The sequence below is a fragment of the Staurois parvus genome, unplaced genomic scaffold (genome assembly GCF_062004578.1).
Source record: "Staurois parvus isolate SC_StPar_1 unplaced genomic scaffold, SC_StPar_1.0 ptg000154l, whole genome shotgun sequence".
In the NCBI taxonomy this organism is placed as follows: Eukaryota; Metazoa; Chordata; class Amphibia; order Anura; family Ranidae; genus Staurois; species Staurois parvus.
In genome coordinates, this window is record NW_028317950.1 from 11251126 (window position 1) to 11272375 (window position 21250).

A 21250-nucleotide genomic window follows, 5' to 3' on the forward strand; every position below is an offset into this window, starting at 1 on the left:
ACAAAACTTTTTTTTTTAGCTTTGGATAGAGATAAAAAGAATAGGAACCCCTGTCAAATTTTACTGTCATCTGGGGTTCTGATATAGAGATTTATTCCCCCTTTACTGTCACAGTGCAATGGTTTCACTTGACAGGAATGAGGGAAAATTTCTTAGAGCAACAGAGATAATTACTGTATATATGTACATATTGTATTTAAAGTAGAATAGGGGAATACTAGAACCCCTGCCAGCATTTGTATTGCAGTGTCTCTCAGATTTTTGTTTAATGCCTGTAACAGTAAAAACTTGGCAGCGTTCTCTTCCTCACTATATCCAAAGCAAAAATACTATAAATCGGAACTCCAACCAAAAAAAACAATGCAAAAAAAAGAATAGTCCATTACAAGGTAAAATAAAACCAGCTTTGTCTGCCACATGTAGCTTAAATCCAGAGGTTTCAACCACAGTATTTTTTTTGTGACTGGATGTCCTCAGCCTGACGGCCAAAATCATTTAACCCACTCCCTTTGAGCTCAGGTCATCCTGGACCCACCGCAGCCTGTGATTGGATAGTGAAAAAGAAGCAGCGCAGTGATTAGCTTATCTCTCTGTCACTCTGCTTTCCACTTCAATCCGAATGCTTCTAGTCAGCTCCTTATACTGCTTCTTCATCTAATTTTTTAGCCCTGCTGTACAATGACTGTACACAGCTGATAACAGGTCAAATTCAGGTACCTACATGCAGTGCTTTTGTTTTAAAAACATACATTTATTGATCAATTAATGATTCATTTTTGTGTTTTATATCTGCCTAGAGAAGGGTAACTCCACTTTCATGGAAAAATATACAACAATTAAAAAAAAAAAATAATATAGCATATATTCACTTCAAACCCGCACTCGGATCTAAAAAAATTAATATACTATAAAAAGTGCTATGTGCCTTTAACACTGGATTGCTGCGGTTATACAATTCTATAACCCTAAAGCCAAATATGTCTAAACTCACAGCGCTGTGCTATGTAATCCACCAATAAATCATAACTCAAACATCATGATAAACATTAAAGTGTCTAAATTATATAAAACTGCTCAGTGTTCAAATTATACAGTTTCGTATAAAACTGTATAATTTGGACACTGAGTACTTTTATCTAACTTAGGCACTTTAATGTTTATTATGGTGTTTGAGTTATGAGTTATTGGTGGATTACATAGCACAGCGCTGTGAATTTAGATAAATTTAATATATCATACTGCTACACAAGCCATATTGTAGCTTAATGTGATTAAAATTTACCTTTCATTTTCAATCTGCAGCTGCTGTAATTTTCTGTAACGTTCAAAGAAATATGGAAACCTGGAGGCATTCTGTACACAGTTGGTATACGGAACTTCCCTAGAAATGTCATTTCCTTCTTTTGTGATTGTTTCACTGATTTTCCCAGAACCCTACACTAATATGCAAGGGACATGTTAGCCATCCTCTGCAATAGATATTCTTTTTTTGGTTAGATACTTCCTAAGGGTAAAGTACTTATAAAGGGATGCAGACACTGCAACTTTCTTCATTAGAAGATGGCAAGTGATTAGAATGAACACAGACACTACCAGGGGCGGACTGACAACTCATGGGGCCCCAGGGCAATAGGGGATCATGGGCCCTTGTGTCCTTGCCCAAACTCAAAAAAACCTATGAAAAAGGTACCAGGGGCATCTCATGGGGCCCCGTACTGACCCCGGGCCCTCGGGCAGTGCCAGAGTTTCCAAATGGTCAGTCCGCCCCTGGACACTACCATTCGGGAACCAGACTTCCAGGGACATAGTAGAGAATACAACTTTTTATTAAGAAAATAATCAAGTAGGAATCTGCTGGAAAGTTTGTTTAACCACTTACCTACAGGGCACTTATACCCCCTTCCTGCCCAGGCAAATTTTCAGCTTTTAGCGCTGTTGCACTTTGAATGACAATTGCGCGGTCATGCAACACTGTACCGATATGAAATGTTTTATCATTTTTTTGAGACAGATAGAGCTTTATTTTGGTGGTATTTAGTCACCTCTGGGTTTTTATTTTTTGCTAAACAAACCAAAAACAACTGAAAATTAAAAAAAAAAAAGTTTTTTCTTAGTTTTTGTTGTAAAATTTAGCAAATAAGTGATTTTTCTCCTTCACTGATGTGCGGTAATGAGGCTGCAGTGATGGGCACTGATAGGCTGCACTGATGGACACTGATAGGTGCCACTGATGGGCACTGATGAGGAGGCACTGGTAGGTGGTACGGATGGGCATTGACAGGCATCACTGATGGGCACTGAAAGGCAGCACTCATATATGGCACTGATAGGTGGCACTGATAGGCGCATTGACTGGCACTGACAGGCGGCACTGACAGGCACTGTTAGGTGGCACTGACTGGTACGTTTAGGTGGCACTGACTGGAACTGTTAGGCAGCACTTATAGGCGGCATTGATATGCACTTATAGGCGGCACTGATTGGCACTGACAGGTCAGATGGGCACTGATATGTGGCATTGATGTGCACTGGTAGGCACTGATAGACATTGAAGAGGCACTGATGGGCACTGGCAGGTGGCATTGATGAGCACTGACAGCTGGCATTGATGGACACTGACAGGTGGCACTGCTGGGGCTACACTGATCATCAGGGCACACTGATCATCAGTGCCTTGATGATCAGTGTACATGTTCCCTCTGAGGAATGCCGATTACCAGCTCTTCTCTCCTCATGAGTTGTCAGCATGACAGCTCGTGAGGAGAGAAATGCCGATAACCGGCATTTCCCTATTTACATGCGGTCAGCTGTGATTGGACACAGTTGATCACATGACCGAGCCGACATCTTCAGCTCTTTCCGTTGATCGATGATCCTCTGTGTCCGAGGGACACAGCGTACCACTGATCGCCGTGCTGCACGCTCCCGGAGCCGCGCACGTGCGGTTAGAGTGGGAGAACATCATATGACGTCCTCCCAGAACTAGAGAACCGCCTTGCACCCGTCATTTCCTTATATGGTGGGCGGGAGGTGGTTAAATCCTTGCAGTGCAATCAATGTAGATCACACAGTAGTGACTGTTTTGTTTTTCAACAAAAGTGGAATTACTCTTTAAGTGTCATTTTCTCTCATCACAGAGTTCTGTTACAATTTTTGCATTGCAGCACTAAGGTCCTAGGTTTATATTCCTTTCAAATTTGAAATATACTGCTTACTGACAGTTATGATCAGAGAAGTAATTCATTCTTATGTGCCCAGTAATGAGATTTTGTTTAGTTCGTAGCTGTGCCCGTCCCACAAGGCAATGCATAAGGTGTCACAGGACACATCCAACTGTTGCAGATGGAGAGAGTTCAGAAAATCATAATCTTAGCTGTAAAGCATAGCAATAACTTACTTTAAGAACAGCCTCCAGAGATGGATGTTGGCGGAGTCGCACTACACCAGGAGGATACTTGGATAGCATCTTTATGGTTCTACAAAGAAGATAAAGTTTAAGATCAAATTTTCACAAAACAGCATACTGTGCCCACAATTTTCTGGGAACTGGGAAGTTTTTTAGTTGAATTTTTCTGATATTAAAAGTTGCTGCTTGTTGCCCATACTGATACTTTAAATTGGTGGACTTTCTATTTGTGTTTGACTAGTGATCACAGTATGGTTTAAGGCCCACACACACATCTGTGCTCTGTGACCCCCTATCTATTTTAAGCCCAATTCCATACAATTTTTTTTCTATCACTTTATGTCCTCATGTTACTAGGAGAAAGTTTTTCCTCTGAAGAGGCAATAAACCTTAGCAAACCCAGATCTGACGCCTCACACAAAATCCCTTCCAATGCAAATGATCTGTTATTCAAACAGCCAGGCGCCTAAGGTATGGTCTGTGTTGAAAACAGTTCTGACATTTATATTCATTGAAAGATCTGTTGTCTCCTAGTAGGCAGCATTTTTTCCTTGTTCCTGGAAGTACTAAACACAAACACAGAATCCCCCAACCAGAACTGGAATTCTACTACGTACATAGCTGCAAACCAGCAGGACTCCTGTTCTGCAGACTGCAAGAGGTGACAGAGAGTATCCAAAATGTGAGGGAAACATTCACTCTTCAGGATGTGCTGGTGGCCAGCCTGGCTGGTAGCTAGGCAAGTGAGAGCAAAACAGGCATTCCGACTCCCTCCGGCATCTCCTTCAGACATCATGGAGTCCAGTGCGGAGACCTAGACTTATCAAGGGATGAACACATGCTTATCAATCAGAATATGACTAGGGCAAGCATAAAGAGGCTTTTGTTGTACATACCATAAAATCCTTATATTGGATGGACACAGGAAGTCTGGGTTGGTTATTCTGCTGTCTACAGGAGGACTGGACACTGCCACACAAAGAAATTGCAGATTAGCCCAGGATAACTACTTCTACTACCAGCATGCCTCGGTTTTGCAGTAAAGCAGTATCGAACGCATGATCATAAACCCAGGAGTGTGGGACCTGCTTTCAAAGGACTCCAAGAAAAGAATTTTGGGTACATACATCCCATTTTCTTTCTAGGTCATTGAGGGACAGAAAGCATTTAACCTTTGGGACATCCAAAGCAGCCCGATGAGGGGTGGGCAACACAGTAACAAATGCTAACAGGCCCAAGAAAACAACAGAGACCTGGATACTGCCTGCTACTCAAAGAGCCACCTTAAGGATCTTATTCCTGAAGTTGGCACCAGATGAGGCAGAAACATCCACCTGACAGAACTTAGATAATGTGTGAATAGAGACCAGGTGGCAGCTTTGAAAATCTAGCAAACAGTGGACTGATGCCAAGGAGCTCCAGAAGCACTCACAGTTCTAATAATGTATGTCCAAACAGGTGAGGGTGCAACCTGATCATTGAGAACATAAACTTGAATGATAGTCTGCCTGAGTCATCTAAAAATTGTAGAACAGAAAGCTGGAGCAACTTTTTGAAGTGAAGCCATCTTTCTCAAAGCAGAAGTATCTGAGAGATAGATTCCCACATCCCGTACCACATCCAGACATTAGAGGTAAATTTCCTTTGGGTGAACTTGTACCAGACAGAGGTACAATGTCTTGGTTGGGGTGAAAGTCAGTAACTACCTTAGGAAAGAAGGAAGCCCAGGGTCTAAACACCACCTTGTCCTTATGAAAAACCAGTAAGGGTTCCTTGCAGGATAATCCTGCAGCCAGTTAAGACACTTGCTTTGCAGAGATGATGACTACATTCAATACCACTTTGTGGCTGAAAGTACGGAGAGAAATATCTCTAATAAGCTCAGATTCCACAAATCAACGGGGAAATACATAAGAGAACCCCTGTAAAAAGGCCTAGATTGAGGAGTGGGAGGCCAGTGGGCTCTGAAACAGGATAGAATAGGCAGAAACCTGACCCTTGGTAGTTCTTAGAAACAATGCTGGTCCTGGATATATAGGTATGCATCCCTTATGTCTGAGAAGCCAGAAAGTCTCCGTGGTGACATGAAGCAATAACCGATTTGGTATATTAAATGTTGCATTCTGGGTTGAAATGAAGATGTTCAGGGGTTTGAGATCTAAGATGGGGTGGATGCCCTCTTTGGGTATGGAAATGCTGAACAGGTTGGGAAATGCTGAACAGGTTGGGGTAAGCCCTTGAAACCATTCTGCCTTCTAAGTCTTTACGGCCTTAGAAATGTTAAAGACCCAATATTGGAAATAGCACTGGTAGAAGCAACAGGCTGATCCTCTAGTTACAGAGTTGTGCACGCTGCATCAATAAGACCTGAGAAGGTGTCATTTGATTTGGGAGTATTAGGAGTAGACTGTGACTCCTCAGGGGTAAACTCATCAATGAAGGACTGGAGTGACTCAAGGCCAGACAAAGTTTCTGCAGCCAATGGCTTGGAAGATGTTAAGACCGTTGGCAAATCAGATAAAGAATCTGTGAAAGAGTGCACAGGAGAACGCTTGTAGTCTCTGCAAGTCAGCAAATAACTGAGTTGCTGGTCCATAAAGTCTTGCTTGACTGTTGTAAAAACCTCAGCAGAAGATGTAGTCAAAATTGATGGAGCTAAAGAGAACTCTAAGGATGGATTAGACTCCAAAGGACAACATGACTCTAGGCTGCAGACATCAGTAGGCACACTGCAAGCAGCGCTCGAGCAGATAGCAAAGTGCTTGCAGATTTGTTAATTTATGTGGTTTAGCCTAGATGGGGAATTAAGTGATATCTGTTGTTTAAACACACATGCATAGCCAGTTTTAGTTCATACATTTTTTATGACTCTCCAGCTCACCTGCTTCATCTACATGTAGCAACATAATGATTTTCCTCAATATCATGTCCGATTTTGGGTGATCTAGCAGACGGGAACAGCCTTCATGGCACATGGCTGTTGTAAAAACCTCAGCAGAAGATGTTGTCAAAACTGATGGAGCTAAAGAAAACTCTAAGGATGGAATAGACTCCAGAAGACAACATGACTCTAGGCTGCAGACATTAGTAGGCACACTGCAAGCAGCGCTCAAGAGGCTAGCAAAGTGTAAATTGGGGGCATCGCTATTCCCTATATGTCTTGAATTAGACATGTTGCAACTGTGTTGCAGCATAGGCTCCTGGTATGAGATAAGGTCATGGGGACTCATGAAACCTGGATAGCTGGTAATGGATGAGGGTTGGATAGCTGAATGTGACCAAAGTCACTGTAAGTGGGCACCAGGAACGGATCAAACATTAAAGTTCCAAATGGCTCCTTGTAAGCATGAGCAGCAGCCAGGAGATGCTTCCTCAGTGCTGTATGGGAGAAAAGACCCATATGGAAGAAAAATATATTTTAACATGAGTTTTTATTACAAAATATATGAAACATATTTTTTTAAAATACATTTCAAATATACTGTATGTCTTTGAAAATACAAATCTACATTTTTGGAATGCATTTAAAAATATATGTAAACATATATGTTAAAATGACTTTTTTATATGTTAAAAAATCTGAAGAATATATTTAAAAAATATATATTTTTAAAAATATTTTTCATATATTTTGTAATATATAAAAACACATTTCAACATACAGTATATATATATATATATATATATATAGTTATATAGAATATGGCCAAAATTGTAGCATTTCAAATATATGTCAATATACTTGGGAAGAATATTTTTAACATTTTTTTCAAATATATTTTTCTTCCATGTGGAGAGAACATGACACTCCACCCAGCAGATGACAACAAAGCTCAACAGGCCTACTTACTAAGGGGGTCTTCAGAGGCAGGGCATGCTCTGAGGCAATGCCAGTGGCTTTGGAATGTGTTCTGCAGCTAACTTACCAGAACTGAGTCTGGCAAGCATCCCAAGCAAAACCCTTAAACGTCCATTCTGATGGGCTCCAAATGCCAGGCGGAGGACTACTGTACTGTGTAACTTCAAATGTAGATACAAGTTCTAGCAGTGATGTAGAGGAGAATCTTCATTAAAGAATTAAAAAAATCAAAGAATACAAAAGTGCTAGCAAAAAATAGGATTATCTTTTTACACAGCAGAGCTGAAGAAGACATCCATCCTCCTAGGTCACTAGCAAAAAATGAGGAATGCTGGTAGTAAGAGGATTTACCCTGCGCTGGCATACAGGCTTTTTTGCCAGTGTCCAATCCTCTTGTAGGTGGCAATATACCCTGAAGGTTAAAGACTTTAGCTGTTCCTCAATTGATGAGAAAAAAATACAATACACAGCTATGGATTCCCCTTTTTAGGTGACTCATGTAATATTATTGAGTCAATTCTAATTGGTATTTTTGAAATAAAGCATTATTACTTGCAGTGCCATTTTTCTATGATCATATTTAAAAGGCAGATACATTAGTATAAGGTGCTCCCACTAGGGTATCTGACAGTGGAATCAATATCCAAGTCCTTTTCTGCACTAATTTACTATGGAAATCTCTCTTCAAAGTTTGAGGTTCCTTCTAATTGGTTTATAGCACGCCTTCCTCCAGTCAGTACGCTCACCATCCTGTCAGCTTCCGACAGGCTCAGCACGCGCCTCCTCCCAGTGTCAGAGTCACATAGACGTCCCAGAGTAAATGCTGCATTGAGTCCACAGCCTGTGAAAGAATGGAAACATCATACACATTGGAGATAAAAGGTTACCTGTCAGAGAAACGCGTAGGCTGCAAATACAGAATGTTTCCACCCCGCTCAATAAGTCGAAGCTTCCAGGTGGGAAATTCACAGCCATACAGCAGCTCCATCAATTAGATGCACTCTTTGTTTCGGTATTCGGTAGCTGCAGCTGCTGGCTGTCAGAATATAATAGCCACCACTGCAGATTTGTTAATTTACGTGGTTTAGCCTAGATGGGGAATCAAGTGATTTCTGTTGTTTAAAGGAAGGAAAAAATGTCACCAGCACACCGAGGATCACCAATGTGAGTCCAAAGATTTTAATAAACCATCACATAGTTACAGCAAGGCAACGTTTCGTGGTCTCGCAGGACCCCTTCATCAGGCATGTGATCTGATGAAGGGGTCCTGCGAGACTCCGAAACGTTGCCTTGCTGTAACTATGTGATGGTTTATTAAAACCTTTGGACCCACATTGGTGATCCTCAGTGTGCTGGTGACATTTTTTCCTTGCTGATTTTGTTCGGTTCCAGCCGACGGTCACTGCAGTACCCACTTATACACACAGCCATTTTTAACGCAGGAACGTGTGCGTTTGGATTACACACTCGCATTCTGTTGTTTAAACACACGTGTATAGCCAGTTCATACATTTTTGATGACTCTCCAGCTCACCTGCTTCATCTACGTGTAGCGACATAATGATTTTTCTCAATATCATGTCCGATTTTGGGTGATCTAGGAGACGGGAACAGCCTTCATGGCACATAGAGATGCGAGCAAGCACCAAGGCACAGTTACTGGCTGTCCAGTCACTGGGGGAGTCCAGGAGGTTCATGATGTTCTCAATAATGAAGTCAGAATCTGGAGCGGACAGCAGCCATCGCCTCCCGCTACCATTCTCTGCCTATGAAGACAGGGAACAAACAACAACTTAATGGATATGTTAAGAAAAATACCATCCCAAAGTATATCTATACATTGGGGAGATTTGTCCTAATTTCTTATTCTGATAACAATTAAAAATTATAATATATTTCTATTTATTTCTTTCTTATAAGTGATCACATGACCTCTGTTCTCAGCTTCATAAGGGGCTTAGGCCTCATGCGCACTGGACATTTTCAGCTAGCGTCCCGCGTTTTTTTTTCTACCTCTAACACCCCTGTATGTTAGTCTACTGAATGTGTCCATGTACATATAGAGGACTTTAGAGGCATGGAAAAAAAACTGCCAGTGTAACCAGGAGCACCTGTAAATGCATGTAAGCACATGTTAACACTAGGCATGTTTAGTGCTTGAGCATGAATCCATTTCAATGGCCAGAATAAATTATTTTTATGGCCAGTTAAATGAATTAACACCCGAACGCTTTACACGGCTAAACCCGTTACACACTTTTATAAGTGTCAAGTATTTTTTCTGCCAAAATTATGCTGCTGGGAGAAAAGCAGTTTAGGAGAAGTAAAAAATGTCAAATGTGCATGAGGCCTTAGAGAGGTGGGGGTTAAGACTACTTGTGAAAATGGGTGGAGGAGTGGCAGCTTGAACAAAGCACAGACACAGTCCAGTGTGAAAAGCAGAGACAGTAATACACTGTGATGAGCTGTCAGCAGGAGGAGAAGCAACAGCAGTACTCTGATCTTCCTGGAGAAGAGCTGGAGGGGGGGGGGTGTCAGCATAAGTATTACCATTGGGTTAGACAGGCGGTGCTCCCTATTAGAATGCAGAAAAGAAAACTGACCACGCTGAGATGGATGGGTTTCTTTCCCTAGTGTGGTCAGTTTGAAATAGAATGGTAGGGGTACTGGCAGGATCACTGGGTCATTCACACAAAAGAAGCAATGCAAAGAGCACAGGATACTTTTTCATACAAGTACATGGTACAACAGACACATGTCAAAAATTTGAAATATTGGGGTGACATGCACTATTAACAAATGTATGCAAACTTGCCATTTGCTGAAGCAATGCAGCAGTGTAATAATGAAGCTTTCTAACAAGGCAGAGGCAGCATGATCTTTAAGCTTTATTTGCGAAAAGGTAGGGAGTTTCCTCAAATCACCATAACTTTACAATACGTGAATTTTGCAAAGTGTAGGATTGAGAAGAATGGAGTTAAATGGAATATGAACCAGCATTCTAGCTACCACACGGGTCCATGACTTGCCAATGCAGGTCCAATCACCTTTGAATGGCACTACTGTAAACATGCTGGGCCAATCTAAGCAACAAAAGGAACATTTTTGCTTTTTGTTGTTGCTCGTTTACTCTGCAAAGCCAAGTTGGGTTTTATTGGCAGGCTCAGCTGAACTGGTAACGTGATCTTTCCTCAGAGCCACCAACCGATAATTATACCACCTGCCAAAGCAAACATGAAATAGCACTTTCTCAAAACGATGGTCAGGCTTTGACAGAAAAGAGCACCTGTTGCCCACACAATAGAGTGTTTGGCAGATTACAAGTAAATCATAATTTATTGCCAAGGACATACCTTATAGGCAACATGGCAGGTCAAACAATTGCTAACACGGGGTTATTATGCTACTGTGATTATTTCTACACTGTACTTTTTTGTGACCTGGAAACGTTTGCAAACTAATTTTGTGCCTGGGGATCAGTAGACTTGTGTCCCCCTCTTCCCGAAAGCCATTGTCTTACAATTGTACAATCAATGGTAAACCCCTTCATCTCCATAAGTCATCACTGGGGTATGGAGATTGGCTGCTCCGACCCCATGCTCTTCTTTGTGGGAACGCAGGTGGCCTGCTAAATGTTCTTCCCAGGGGCAGACTGACAACTCATGAGGCCCCAGGACAATAGGGGATCATGGGGCCCCTGTGTCCTTGCCAAAACTCAAAAAAGCCTATGAAAAAGGTACCAGGGGCATCTCATGGGGCCCCCTACTGACCCCGGACCCTCGGGCAGTGCCCGAGTTTCCAAATGGTCAGTCCACCCCTGGTTCTTCCTTACTTATGAATACTGAGATTTTTACAGAACCCCAGTGGGATTGGAGCAGTAATAAATGTTAAGTATAGATGGAAAGGAGTACTTATCTCAGAGTGCGGGGTTAGGTTAGGTTTTTTTTTCTGACAGGTGTGCTTTATAGCAAACCTTTGCTTTATCCATAGAGGGCAAAACAGCAGGTTGGCTTTATTGCCTCTATCATCAGCAATGCATTGTCAATTTTCCTTCACTCTGCCTTCACTCCAATTGTCTGTTGGAAGCAAAAAACCCATAACACTCCATGATACTTCCAGGTATAGATGAGCATGTGACATTATATTTTTTTTGGTCATATAACAGTGCTGCAGCACTTGTCACGTGGGGTTGGGGGGAGTTTTTAGTCTTGTGTAAGCTCCGACAAAAGTTAAACTGGTCACACTCATAGATAGGAGGAAAAGAAATATAATCTTCAAACATGGAAAGGTTTCTTCACGGTGAGAGCTGTGAAAATGTGGAATAGACTCCCTCAAGAGTTGGTTCTGGCCAGCTCAGTGGATTGCTTTAAAAAAGGCCTGGATTCTTTCCTAGATACACAGAATATAACTGGATATTAACATTTATAGGTAAAGTTGATCCAGGGAATATCTGATTGCCTCTCAGGGAATCGGAAGGGAATTTTCTCCCCTGTAATAGCAAACTGGATCATGCTTTGCTAGGTTTTTCTTGCCTTCCTCTGGATCAACTGTGGGTATAGGATTACAACTTTTTTTTTTAATGGTTGAACTGGATGGACTTTTGTATTTTTTCAGCCAGACTAATTATGTAACTATAGATCAGTGGGCTGATTGAAAAAAACAAACAAACGGAAAACCTGGCCAGCAGAATTAACCCTTACCTCCCAAGGGGTACCACAAACACAAATAAACAGTGCAATATTCTAACACAAAAGACTACCCATAGACTTCAACTGAAACACAGTAGAACATCTCAATAAAACATAAACATTTAACATCTACCTTACGAGATAGCTGCAGGCACATTGGAAAGCAGGAAGTTCATCCATTCTGGTCTGATTGGCTAAAACGATGACTAGAGACCAGTTTTTAGGAACGATCACTCACCAGTGTTCCCAGGGCTCCTGCAGCATTCATAACAGCTTCTGCATCATCCCACATCAGCATGGCCCCCAGTCTCCCCAGCAGATCCCATTCTGTCGCACATTCCGCCAGATCCACCAGCATTTCAGCCACGGCAGTGTCTTCTGCCACTGTTCCCAGAATGTAGGCAATGTTACTGCATAGTCTGCAACCAAGGAAGAGGTATGGCATTATTTAACATAGGCATACTATTGTGTTCACTACATGCCACCAACAGAACTTTTGGTGATTGTACATCTGTAGACTATCCCCACACTGTGCAGACACCCTCTGGCCACAAATATATTTATCACACCCATGTGAATAAAAGCATTCTCTACTCTTACACATTTCTAGATGATCCAGAAAAAGGCATAAAGCCCTGTATACTGTAGCCAGGAGCTTGGCTAAGAAGAAGAGTGAGAGAAACACTGGCTGCAGCTGCTCTCTTTAGCTTCCTCCCTGGGGTGCTGAACTAGTTAACAGCTATTTCAGCAACATTAGGGGGCTGCTGTACTATGGGAACTTTAGGCCCAAGGAGAGACTCTACTGTGTAATCAAGAGCTTTTGAACTACATTCCCTAGTGTGGAGACAGGGGTGGACTGACCATTTGGAAACTCGGGCACTGCCCGAGGGCCCGGGGTCAGTGGGGGTCCCATGAGATGCCCCTGGAACCTTTTTCATAGGCTTTTTTGAGTTTAGGCAAGGACACAGGGGCCCCATGATCCCCTATTGCCCGGAGGCCCCATGAGTTGTCAGTCCGCCCCTGAATGGAGATTGCCGGGAGGAAGGGAAAGAGCAGCATTTTCCACAGGACACAACCTTCTCTTGCCCTGAGGGAGACCACAGAGTGGACATCGCTGTCCAGTGTGCACCTCTGCTGCTGCATATCAGTGGCCTGAATGGTATTTGAAGTGTTGAGTTTGACGGCGCTGACAGCCAGAGTTACCTGGGTGCATTGCAGAGAGTGGACTAATCACTGAGCGGATGGTGAGCCACAATAATTGCTGGGGTTGAAAAAATGCTGCTATGGGGATTTACTATCTGCTGCTAGAGAAATGAGCCCTGAGCCCATGAGCCATGAGCCCTTTAGGAACTGACTATACAGCCATCTAGTAGGCTTATTTGCTGCCTGCAGACTTGACTGGGACTATTCTCATGCGCACCAATGGTACAACTTGGCCCCAGCGCTAGCCGGAGACAGAGACCTTTACCTATTGCTTATGCTAAGTGGTACCTCTCAGGAGACATTGCACCATATCCTAGGCATTCTTTTAGCATGCACTCTAAACTGGTATAGTACTTTTATTTACATTGCAGTTAAGGCTTATATGCACTGTTTATTGCTGTCTTTGCTGATTTATGAGTTATTTCCAGTCTAGTGGTATAGAACTCTGTTCTAAGTTACCTTGGCATAGTAAATATACTATCTAGCCGACAGTGTCTGAACCTACTTTCTGTGTGCTCATTTATGCTCAAGCCACCATTTATTCTTTGATTCTATTTTCTGTGTGCTCATTAATGCTCAAGCTACCATTTATTCTAAGCCGCGCCAATACATTGAGTTCAATTACCACTAATTGATCTTGTGTCTATTTCCTTGTGCTAGATGCCAGCCAAGTTAAAGGTATCTATCCTTGAGTTCTTGTAAGTGCTTGCAGTAATTTTCATTTAACCAGGTGTGTCAGAGGGGCTGAGGTTGTTCTTGGAGCAGGGGCAGACTGACAACTCATGGGGCCCCCAGGCAATAGGGGATCATGGGGCCTCTGTGTCCTTGCCCACACTCAAAAAAGCCTATAAAAAAGGTATCAGGGGCATTTCATGGGGCCCCCTACTGACCCCGGACCCTTGGGAAGTGCCCAAGTGCTCGAATGGTCAGTCCGCCCCTGTCTTGGAGATGAGGTGCAGAACAGAGAACCCAAATTACCAAGAGGCTGCTTTTGTCCTGTTTATATTAACAATCTTACTTTCACCCCATTGGCCATCAAGTCCCCAAATAATTATTCTTATATGTATTTTATTATAAGCTCTTTATATTTTGTTAGTATTCAAATCTGTTTTTGTATTGTATTTGCTTGTGTGCACCCCTACTTGTGTTACAGGAGAGCTATTCCTAAATATACTGCCTGAAGACTCTTTGCTGTCTCTGATTAGCCATGTATGTATGTATGTATGTATTTTGGCTGACTTCTGCTGAATTGGCCAAAATTTTGACAGCAAACATCCATGATGGCACCATCTGGCTCATCAAATTTTGATTGAAAGATTGTAGGTGCGAGGTGGAAAAATGTCAGGAGAACTGCAACTGCATCCAATCAGATGCAGTTGCTATTTGGTATTCAGACAGCCATAGGTGCTGTGACTGTTTGAATACAACAGCTAGCAGCTCAGATTGTCAAAACACAATAGCTACAGCAGCAGATTTGTACATCCATGCTGTTAGCGTGGATGGAGGCAAGGCCAGGGCTACTACAACGTGAACTAGGCAGCTGCGAACTGCGAACTTCTGGTTTCCCTACTCTCCACCATGGCCGGATCTAGGGGGTACTGGGGTGAGCTACGCCTCCCCAGATTTCAGTTGTGTCCCCCAGGATGGTCTTTCCATGGGCGCTGTGCCTGGCCTGCTGAGTGCCTTCCCTCTTCCCTGCACTCATGACTGGGATGCACTCAAGGGAAGAGCAGCCTGGAACAGTGAAAGCTGCAAAGGAGAAATTACAGGTGAGAGTCGGGAGGTGCGGGCTGTGCTCTCCTCTCCTGTCACTGGAGCGATCCTCCATAAAGCAGATGACACAGGATCACTCTTACATCGGCATGTTCAGTGTTTTATTAATTCCCCGGCTCCCTGCTGCCATGAGATGAGCGGTCTATGGAGGAGATATGGGGCATAGCACAATCCACACCTTTGCCTGGTTTCTGGCCTGTAGGTTTTGGGGCGGGGGAACTTACAGGCCGGGGGAACTGTACACAATGTACGGGGGGGGGAGGTAACAATCATTTTTGCTTAGATGAGAGGTTTGTAGAGGAAGGAGGATTGGGAGATACTACAAGGGGATTTGGGGGGGAATTTGTGCTAGGAGAGGGGGCTAGGGGATTCGTGTTAGGAGAGGGGATTGTGGGGGGACATGTGTTAGGAAGGGGAATTGTGGGGGTCTGTGTTAGGGTGGATTGGGGGGGGGAATTTGTACTAGGATGGGGGATTGGGGAATTTGTGCTAGGAGGGGGTATGGCGGGGGGGATTTATGCTAGCAGTGGGGATTGGGGGAGGGAGTTGTCTCAGGACAGGGGTATTGGGAAGGAATTTGTGTCAGGAGAGGGGGATTGGGGGGGGGGATTTGTGTTAGGAGGGAGATGGGGGTGGGGAGAAAGGATTTGTGCTGGGATGGGTAATTTGGAGAGTAAGCGACTTAGGGGGATTTGTGCTAGAAGGAGGGATTTTAGGGAGAGAATTTGTGCAAGGGTAGAAAATTTGAGGGGAAAGCGGATGTGTGCTTAAGAGGAGTGTAGAAGTAGAACTACAGGTAAAGTTTTATTTTTATTTATTTTTTGGGAAGGGGGGGGCGGTGCAAGCAGCTGGCCTTGCCTAGGACGCAAAATAGTTTAGCACTGGCCCTAGATCAGCGGTTCTCAACCTGGGGGTTCTCAACCCCTTTGGGGGTCGAACGACACTTTCCCAGGGGTCGCCTAAGACCATCGGAAAACACATATTTCCGATGGCCTTAGGAACCGAGACACCGCTCCTTGATCCGTCTGCAGGTGTGGGCGGGATGACATGCCGTCCCTGTCATCTGGACACACCCCCGGGATCAATCCTTCCTCGTCGGTGATTGGTCGCCGGAACTGTAGCTCAAGAGAGGCACACAGGCGGCCAATCACCGGCGAGGAGGTGGAGCTTGGAAAGGAGGAGCCGAGCAGCACAGCAAAGCACGAGCGAGTGAAGAGGAGGAAAGCGGCCGGAGAAGGAAGCCATCTGACCGGTAAGTGTTTGTACCATGGGAGAGGGAGGGAGCGAGCGAGCCCAGGCTGGAGCAGGGGTCAGCAAGGTAAGTATCATTGGTGTCAGTGGGAGGAATAGTGCCCAATCATTGGTGTCACTATTACCAATGATGGGGCACTATTCCTCCCCCCACTGACACCAACGATGGGGCACTATTCCTCCCACTGACACCAACGATGGGGCACTATTCCTCCCACTGACACCAACGATGGGGCACTATTCCTCCCACTGACACCAACGATGGGGCACTATTCCTCCCACTGACACCAACGATGGGGCGCTATACTTCCCTCTGATACCAACGATGGGGCACTATTCCTCCCACTGACACCAATGTTGGGGCACTATTGCTCCCCCTGATGCCAACGATGGGGCACTATTCCTCCCACTGACACCAATGATGGGGCACTATTCCTCCCACTGATACCAATGATGGGGCACTATTCCTCCCACTGACACCAATGATGGGGCACTATTCCTCCCACTGACACCAATAATGGGGCCGTATTCCCCCCACTGACACCAATGATGGGGCACTATTCCTCCCACTGACACCAGTGATGGGGCACTATTCCTCCCACTGACACCAATGATGGGGCACTTTTCCTCCCACTGACACCAGTGATGGGACACTATTCCTCCCACTGACACCAGTGATGGGGCACTATTCCTCCCACTGATACCAATGATGGGGCACTATTCCCCCCACTGACACCAATGATGGGGCACTATTCCCCCCACTGACACCAATGATGGGGCACTATTCCCCCCACTGACACCAATGATGGGGCACTATTCCCCCAACTGACACCAATGATGGGGCACTATTCCCCCCACTGACACCAATGATGGGGCACTATTCCCCCCACTGACACCTATGATGGGGCACTATTCCTCCCATTGACACCAACGATGGGGCACTATTCCTCCCCCCACTGACACCAACGATGGGGCACTATTCCTCCCCCCACTGACACCAACGATGGGGCACTATTCCTCCCACTGACACCAACGATGGGGCACTATTCCTCCCACTGACACCAACGATGGGGCACTATTCCTCCCACTGACACCAACGATGGGGCACTATTCCTCCCACTGACACCAACGATGGGGCACTATTCCTCCCACTGACACCAACGATGGGGCACTATTCCTCCCACTGACACCAACGATGGGGCACTATACTTCCCTCTGATACCAACGATGGGGCACTATTCCTCCCACTGACGCCAATGTTGGGGCACTATTGCTCCCCCTGATGCCAACGATGGGGCACTATTCCTCCCACTGACACCAATGATGGGGGCACTATTCCTCCCACTGATACCAATGATGGGGCAATATTCCTCCCACTGACACCAATGATGGGGCACTATTCCTCCCACTGACACCAATAATGGGGCCGTATTCCCCCCACTGACACCAATGATGGGGCACTATTCCTCCCACTGACACCAGTGATGGGGCACTATTCCTCCCACTGACACCAGTGATGGGACACTATTCCTCCCACTGACACCAGTGATGGGACACTATTCCTCCCACTGACACCAGTGATGGGACACTATTCCTCCCACTGAAACCAGTGATGGGGCACTATTCCCCCCACTGACACCAATGATGGGGCACTATTCCCCCCACTGACACCAATGATGGGGCACTATTCCCCCCACTGACACCAATGATGGGGCACTGTTCCCCCCACTGACACCAATGATGGGGCACTATTCCCCCCACTGACACCAATGATGGGGCACTATTCCCCCCACTGACACCAATGATGGGGCACTATTCCCCCCACTGACACCAATGATGGGGCACTATTCCCCCCACTGACACCAATGATGGGGCACTATTCCCCCCACTGACACCTATGATGGGGCACTATTCCTCCCATTGACACCAACGATGGGGCACTATTCCTCCCCCCACTGACACCAACGATGGGGCACTATTCCTCCCCCCACTGACACCAACGATGGGGCACTATTCCTCCCCCCACTGACACCAACGATGGGGCACTCTTCCTCCCACTGACACCAATGATGGGGCACTATTCCTCCCACTGACACCAATGATGGGGCACTATTCCTCCCACTGACACCAATGATGGGGCACTATTCCCCCCACTGACACCTATGATGGGGCACTATTCCTACCACTGACACCAATGATGGGGGCACTATTCCTACCACTGATACCAATGATGGGGCACTATTCCCCCCACTGACACCTATGATGGGGCACTATTCCTACCACTGGCACCAATGATGGGGCACTATTCCTCCCACTGACACCAATGATGGGGCACTATTCCTACCACTGACACCAATGATGGGGGCACTATTCCTACCACTGATACCAATGATGGGGCACTATTCCTCCCACTGATATCAATGATGGGACACTATTCCTCCCACTGATACCAATGATGGGACACTATTCCTCCCACTGACACCAATGATGAAGCACTATTCCTCCCACTGCAAAATTACAGTTATGAAGTAGCAACGAAAATAATTTTATGGTTGGGGGTCACCACAACATGAGGAACTGTATTAAAGGGTCGCGGCATTAGAAAGGTTGAGAACCACTGCCCTAGATGGAGGAATCGGTTCAAGAAAAAAATCTAACGTTGTATGGCCAGCTTAACACTACAGAAAGCCTGATTACAAAACCTTGATATTACAGAGTTTCTCAAGCCACCAAACCCCTCAGAGAGATGGCAACTGCGCAGCACAGGCCTGAGTCCGTACCCTCCCAGGGTCCATGTGAGGTGCTCTATGGATTTTGGTGATGGTGGATTGTCTTAAAGGATGGGATCTGACTTTAGCACATGGACACTGTTTGCTGGATAGCATTAGAAACTCACCTATTGCCTGCAAATGCTCTTTATACATGTGTTGGATGGACTAAACCTTTATGTAGCACTTCCCATCTATATGGCCAGGATGATCAGATGTCAGGTAGACCTTGTCTTCACCCCACACCCCCTGATTTATCTTCCTGTGCTGGTACGGAGAGGACAGGCAAACAGTAAACAGCCCCAGCCTAGCAGTTGCTGGGAAACACTTCCAACACTAAACGGATACTTGTGGAGCCAGCGATGGAACAGTGCCAGGAGCACACGTGGATGGTAAAACCAACTTAGGGCAGGACCTGTAAACAAGCTGATAAGTAGCTTAAAGCAGCCAGTGGTTGCAGAATGACCATTGAGATACAGAGAAAGGTGCTAATCCCTTTCAATACAAAGCAAAAATGAATGAGGAGAGTAGACAAGTGTATGTAAAGCCAAAACCTTCTTATTAGTTCAGTACGTATTGGTTAAAAACCGCGGTCAGTGTTTTTTATTTTTGTTTGCTGTCTCTGTCCTACCAAGAAGATTTCAGTCCAAGAGAAACCGCAGGAAATAAGGAGATCTTAGACAGGTCTTAGACAGTTGTCACCAGGACAGTTCTCTGCATTGAAAGATGTACTGTACATAGTTACATAGTTAGTCTGGCTGAAAAAAGACAAAAGTTCATCCAGTTCAACAAAAAAAAAAAAAGTTATAATCCTATACCCACAGTTGATCCAGAGGAAGGCAAAAAAACCCCACCAAAGCATGATCCAATTTGCTCCTGCAGGGAAAAAAATTCCTTCCTGATCCCCCCGAGAGGCAATCGGATATTCCCTGGATCCACTTTACCTATAAAGGTTAGTATCCAGTTATATTCTGTGTATCTAAGAAATAATCCAGGTGTACCCTCACCTTTTCCTGTGGCAACCTAAATAATTTAGATTAAATAAACTGGCTCCAAAATAGCCAGTAAAAATCAGTAAAACATTCTATAAGCTGACCATGAATGTTGGAGAACAGTTGGATCCCACCACCTTGTTATGTCTTCTGACCAAGCTTCTGATCTAAAGGTTAGTATCCAGTTATATTCTGTGTATCTAAGAAATAATCCAGGTGTACCCTCACCACCTTTTCCTGTGGCAACCTAAATAATTTAGATTAAATAAACTGGCTCCAAAATAGCCAGTAAAAATCCGTAAAACATTCTATAAGCTGACCATGAATGTTGGAGAACAGTTGGATCCCACCATCTTGTTATGTTTTCTGGCCAAGCTTCTGATCTAAAGCTGGCCATACACTATTTAAGTGATTTAAACCCTCACCCCATAAAACAACCCATTCAGTTTTAAATATAAATGAAAGGCAAAATATTTGTGTAAAGAAAGAAAAAAAAATGTTAAATAACCTTTATTACTTTTTTTTTTATATAAATGATCACATTCCCTCTGTTCTCAGCTGCATAAGAGCTGAGGGAGGAGAAACAGCAACACCCTGATCTTCCAAGTGAAAGGCTGTGCAGGGTTGTCAGCAGAAGTCTGATCACTGGAGGAGAGCACAATGAATTCCCAGCACAGCTAGAGAACTGGTGTGTTCTCCTGCTTAGTGTGGTCCGTTTTTAATAGTAAGGAAGAGGGACTTACATGAAAAACCAGGCACAGATCAGGAATATGAAATGTTGGGTTAGACATTTTTTAAGTTCTTCCATCCATGCTAACAACTTGAATGGATGAATTCTCCTGCTCGCATATTGTAATGTGACGATGGCCAATGGTGTCTGCCAGAATACCCAAGCAGCAGCTACATTTTGATTAAATATAGCTGCTGTTCATCTATTTTCCATCTATTTTTTTAAATCAAAAGATGTCTGGTGGGAGGGGGCAAACAGGGCCACCCACTACATGAATTCTGGCTAGTTCAGGGTACAGTAAGGCTAACAACGCCAATAAACGAATCCCCTTTCTGGGCTATTGTAGCCAGACTGCCACCAGTTGTGACTGTCAGAATACCTGAACAACAGCTTCATCTGATTGGATTCAGCCGCAGTTTATGTGATTATTTTCTGCCCAGCTCTTTAATTTTTTCACTACCTGGATATCAGGTGGGAGGGAGCTGAAAGGGCTACCCACTATTGTATTTTAGTTCAGGGTATTTAAAGAAAGAATAAATCTGACCATAGGTGTATTGGAATTTGGCCAGTTCAGCAGGGA

At 44.5% G+C, this 21250-nt stretch overlaps 1 protein-coding gene across 2 annotated transcripts in view; it reads right to left on the reverse strand.

Annotated features, from left to right (window-relative positions):
• The window catches only part of LOC149463510 (uncharacterized), a 71286-nt gene that overhangs the window by 34502 nt on the left and 15534 nt on the right, over positions 1-21250 (reverse strand). For both annotated transcript variants that reach the window (XM_089675053.1, XM_089675052.1), the window contains exons 3-7: positions 12192-12372; positions 8800-9031; positions 8012-8106; positions 4024-4220; positions 3398-3476 (exon numbers count right to left, since the gene is read on the reverse strand). In XM_089675053.1, coding sequence (XP_089531179.1) covers positions 3398-3476; positions 4024-4220; positions 8012-8106; positions 8800-9031; positions 12192-12372 — 784 coding nt within the window. The remainder of the gene's footprint in view (positions 1-3397; positions 3477-4023; positions 4221-8011; positions 8107-8799; positions 9032-12191; positions 12373-21250) is intronic.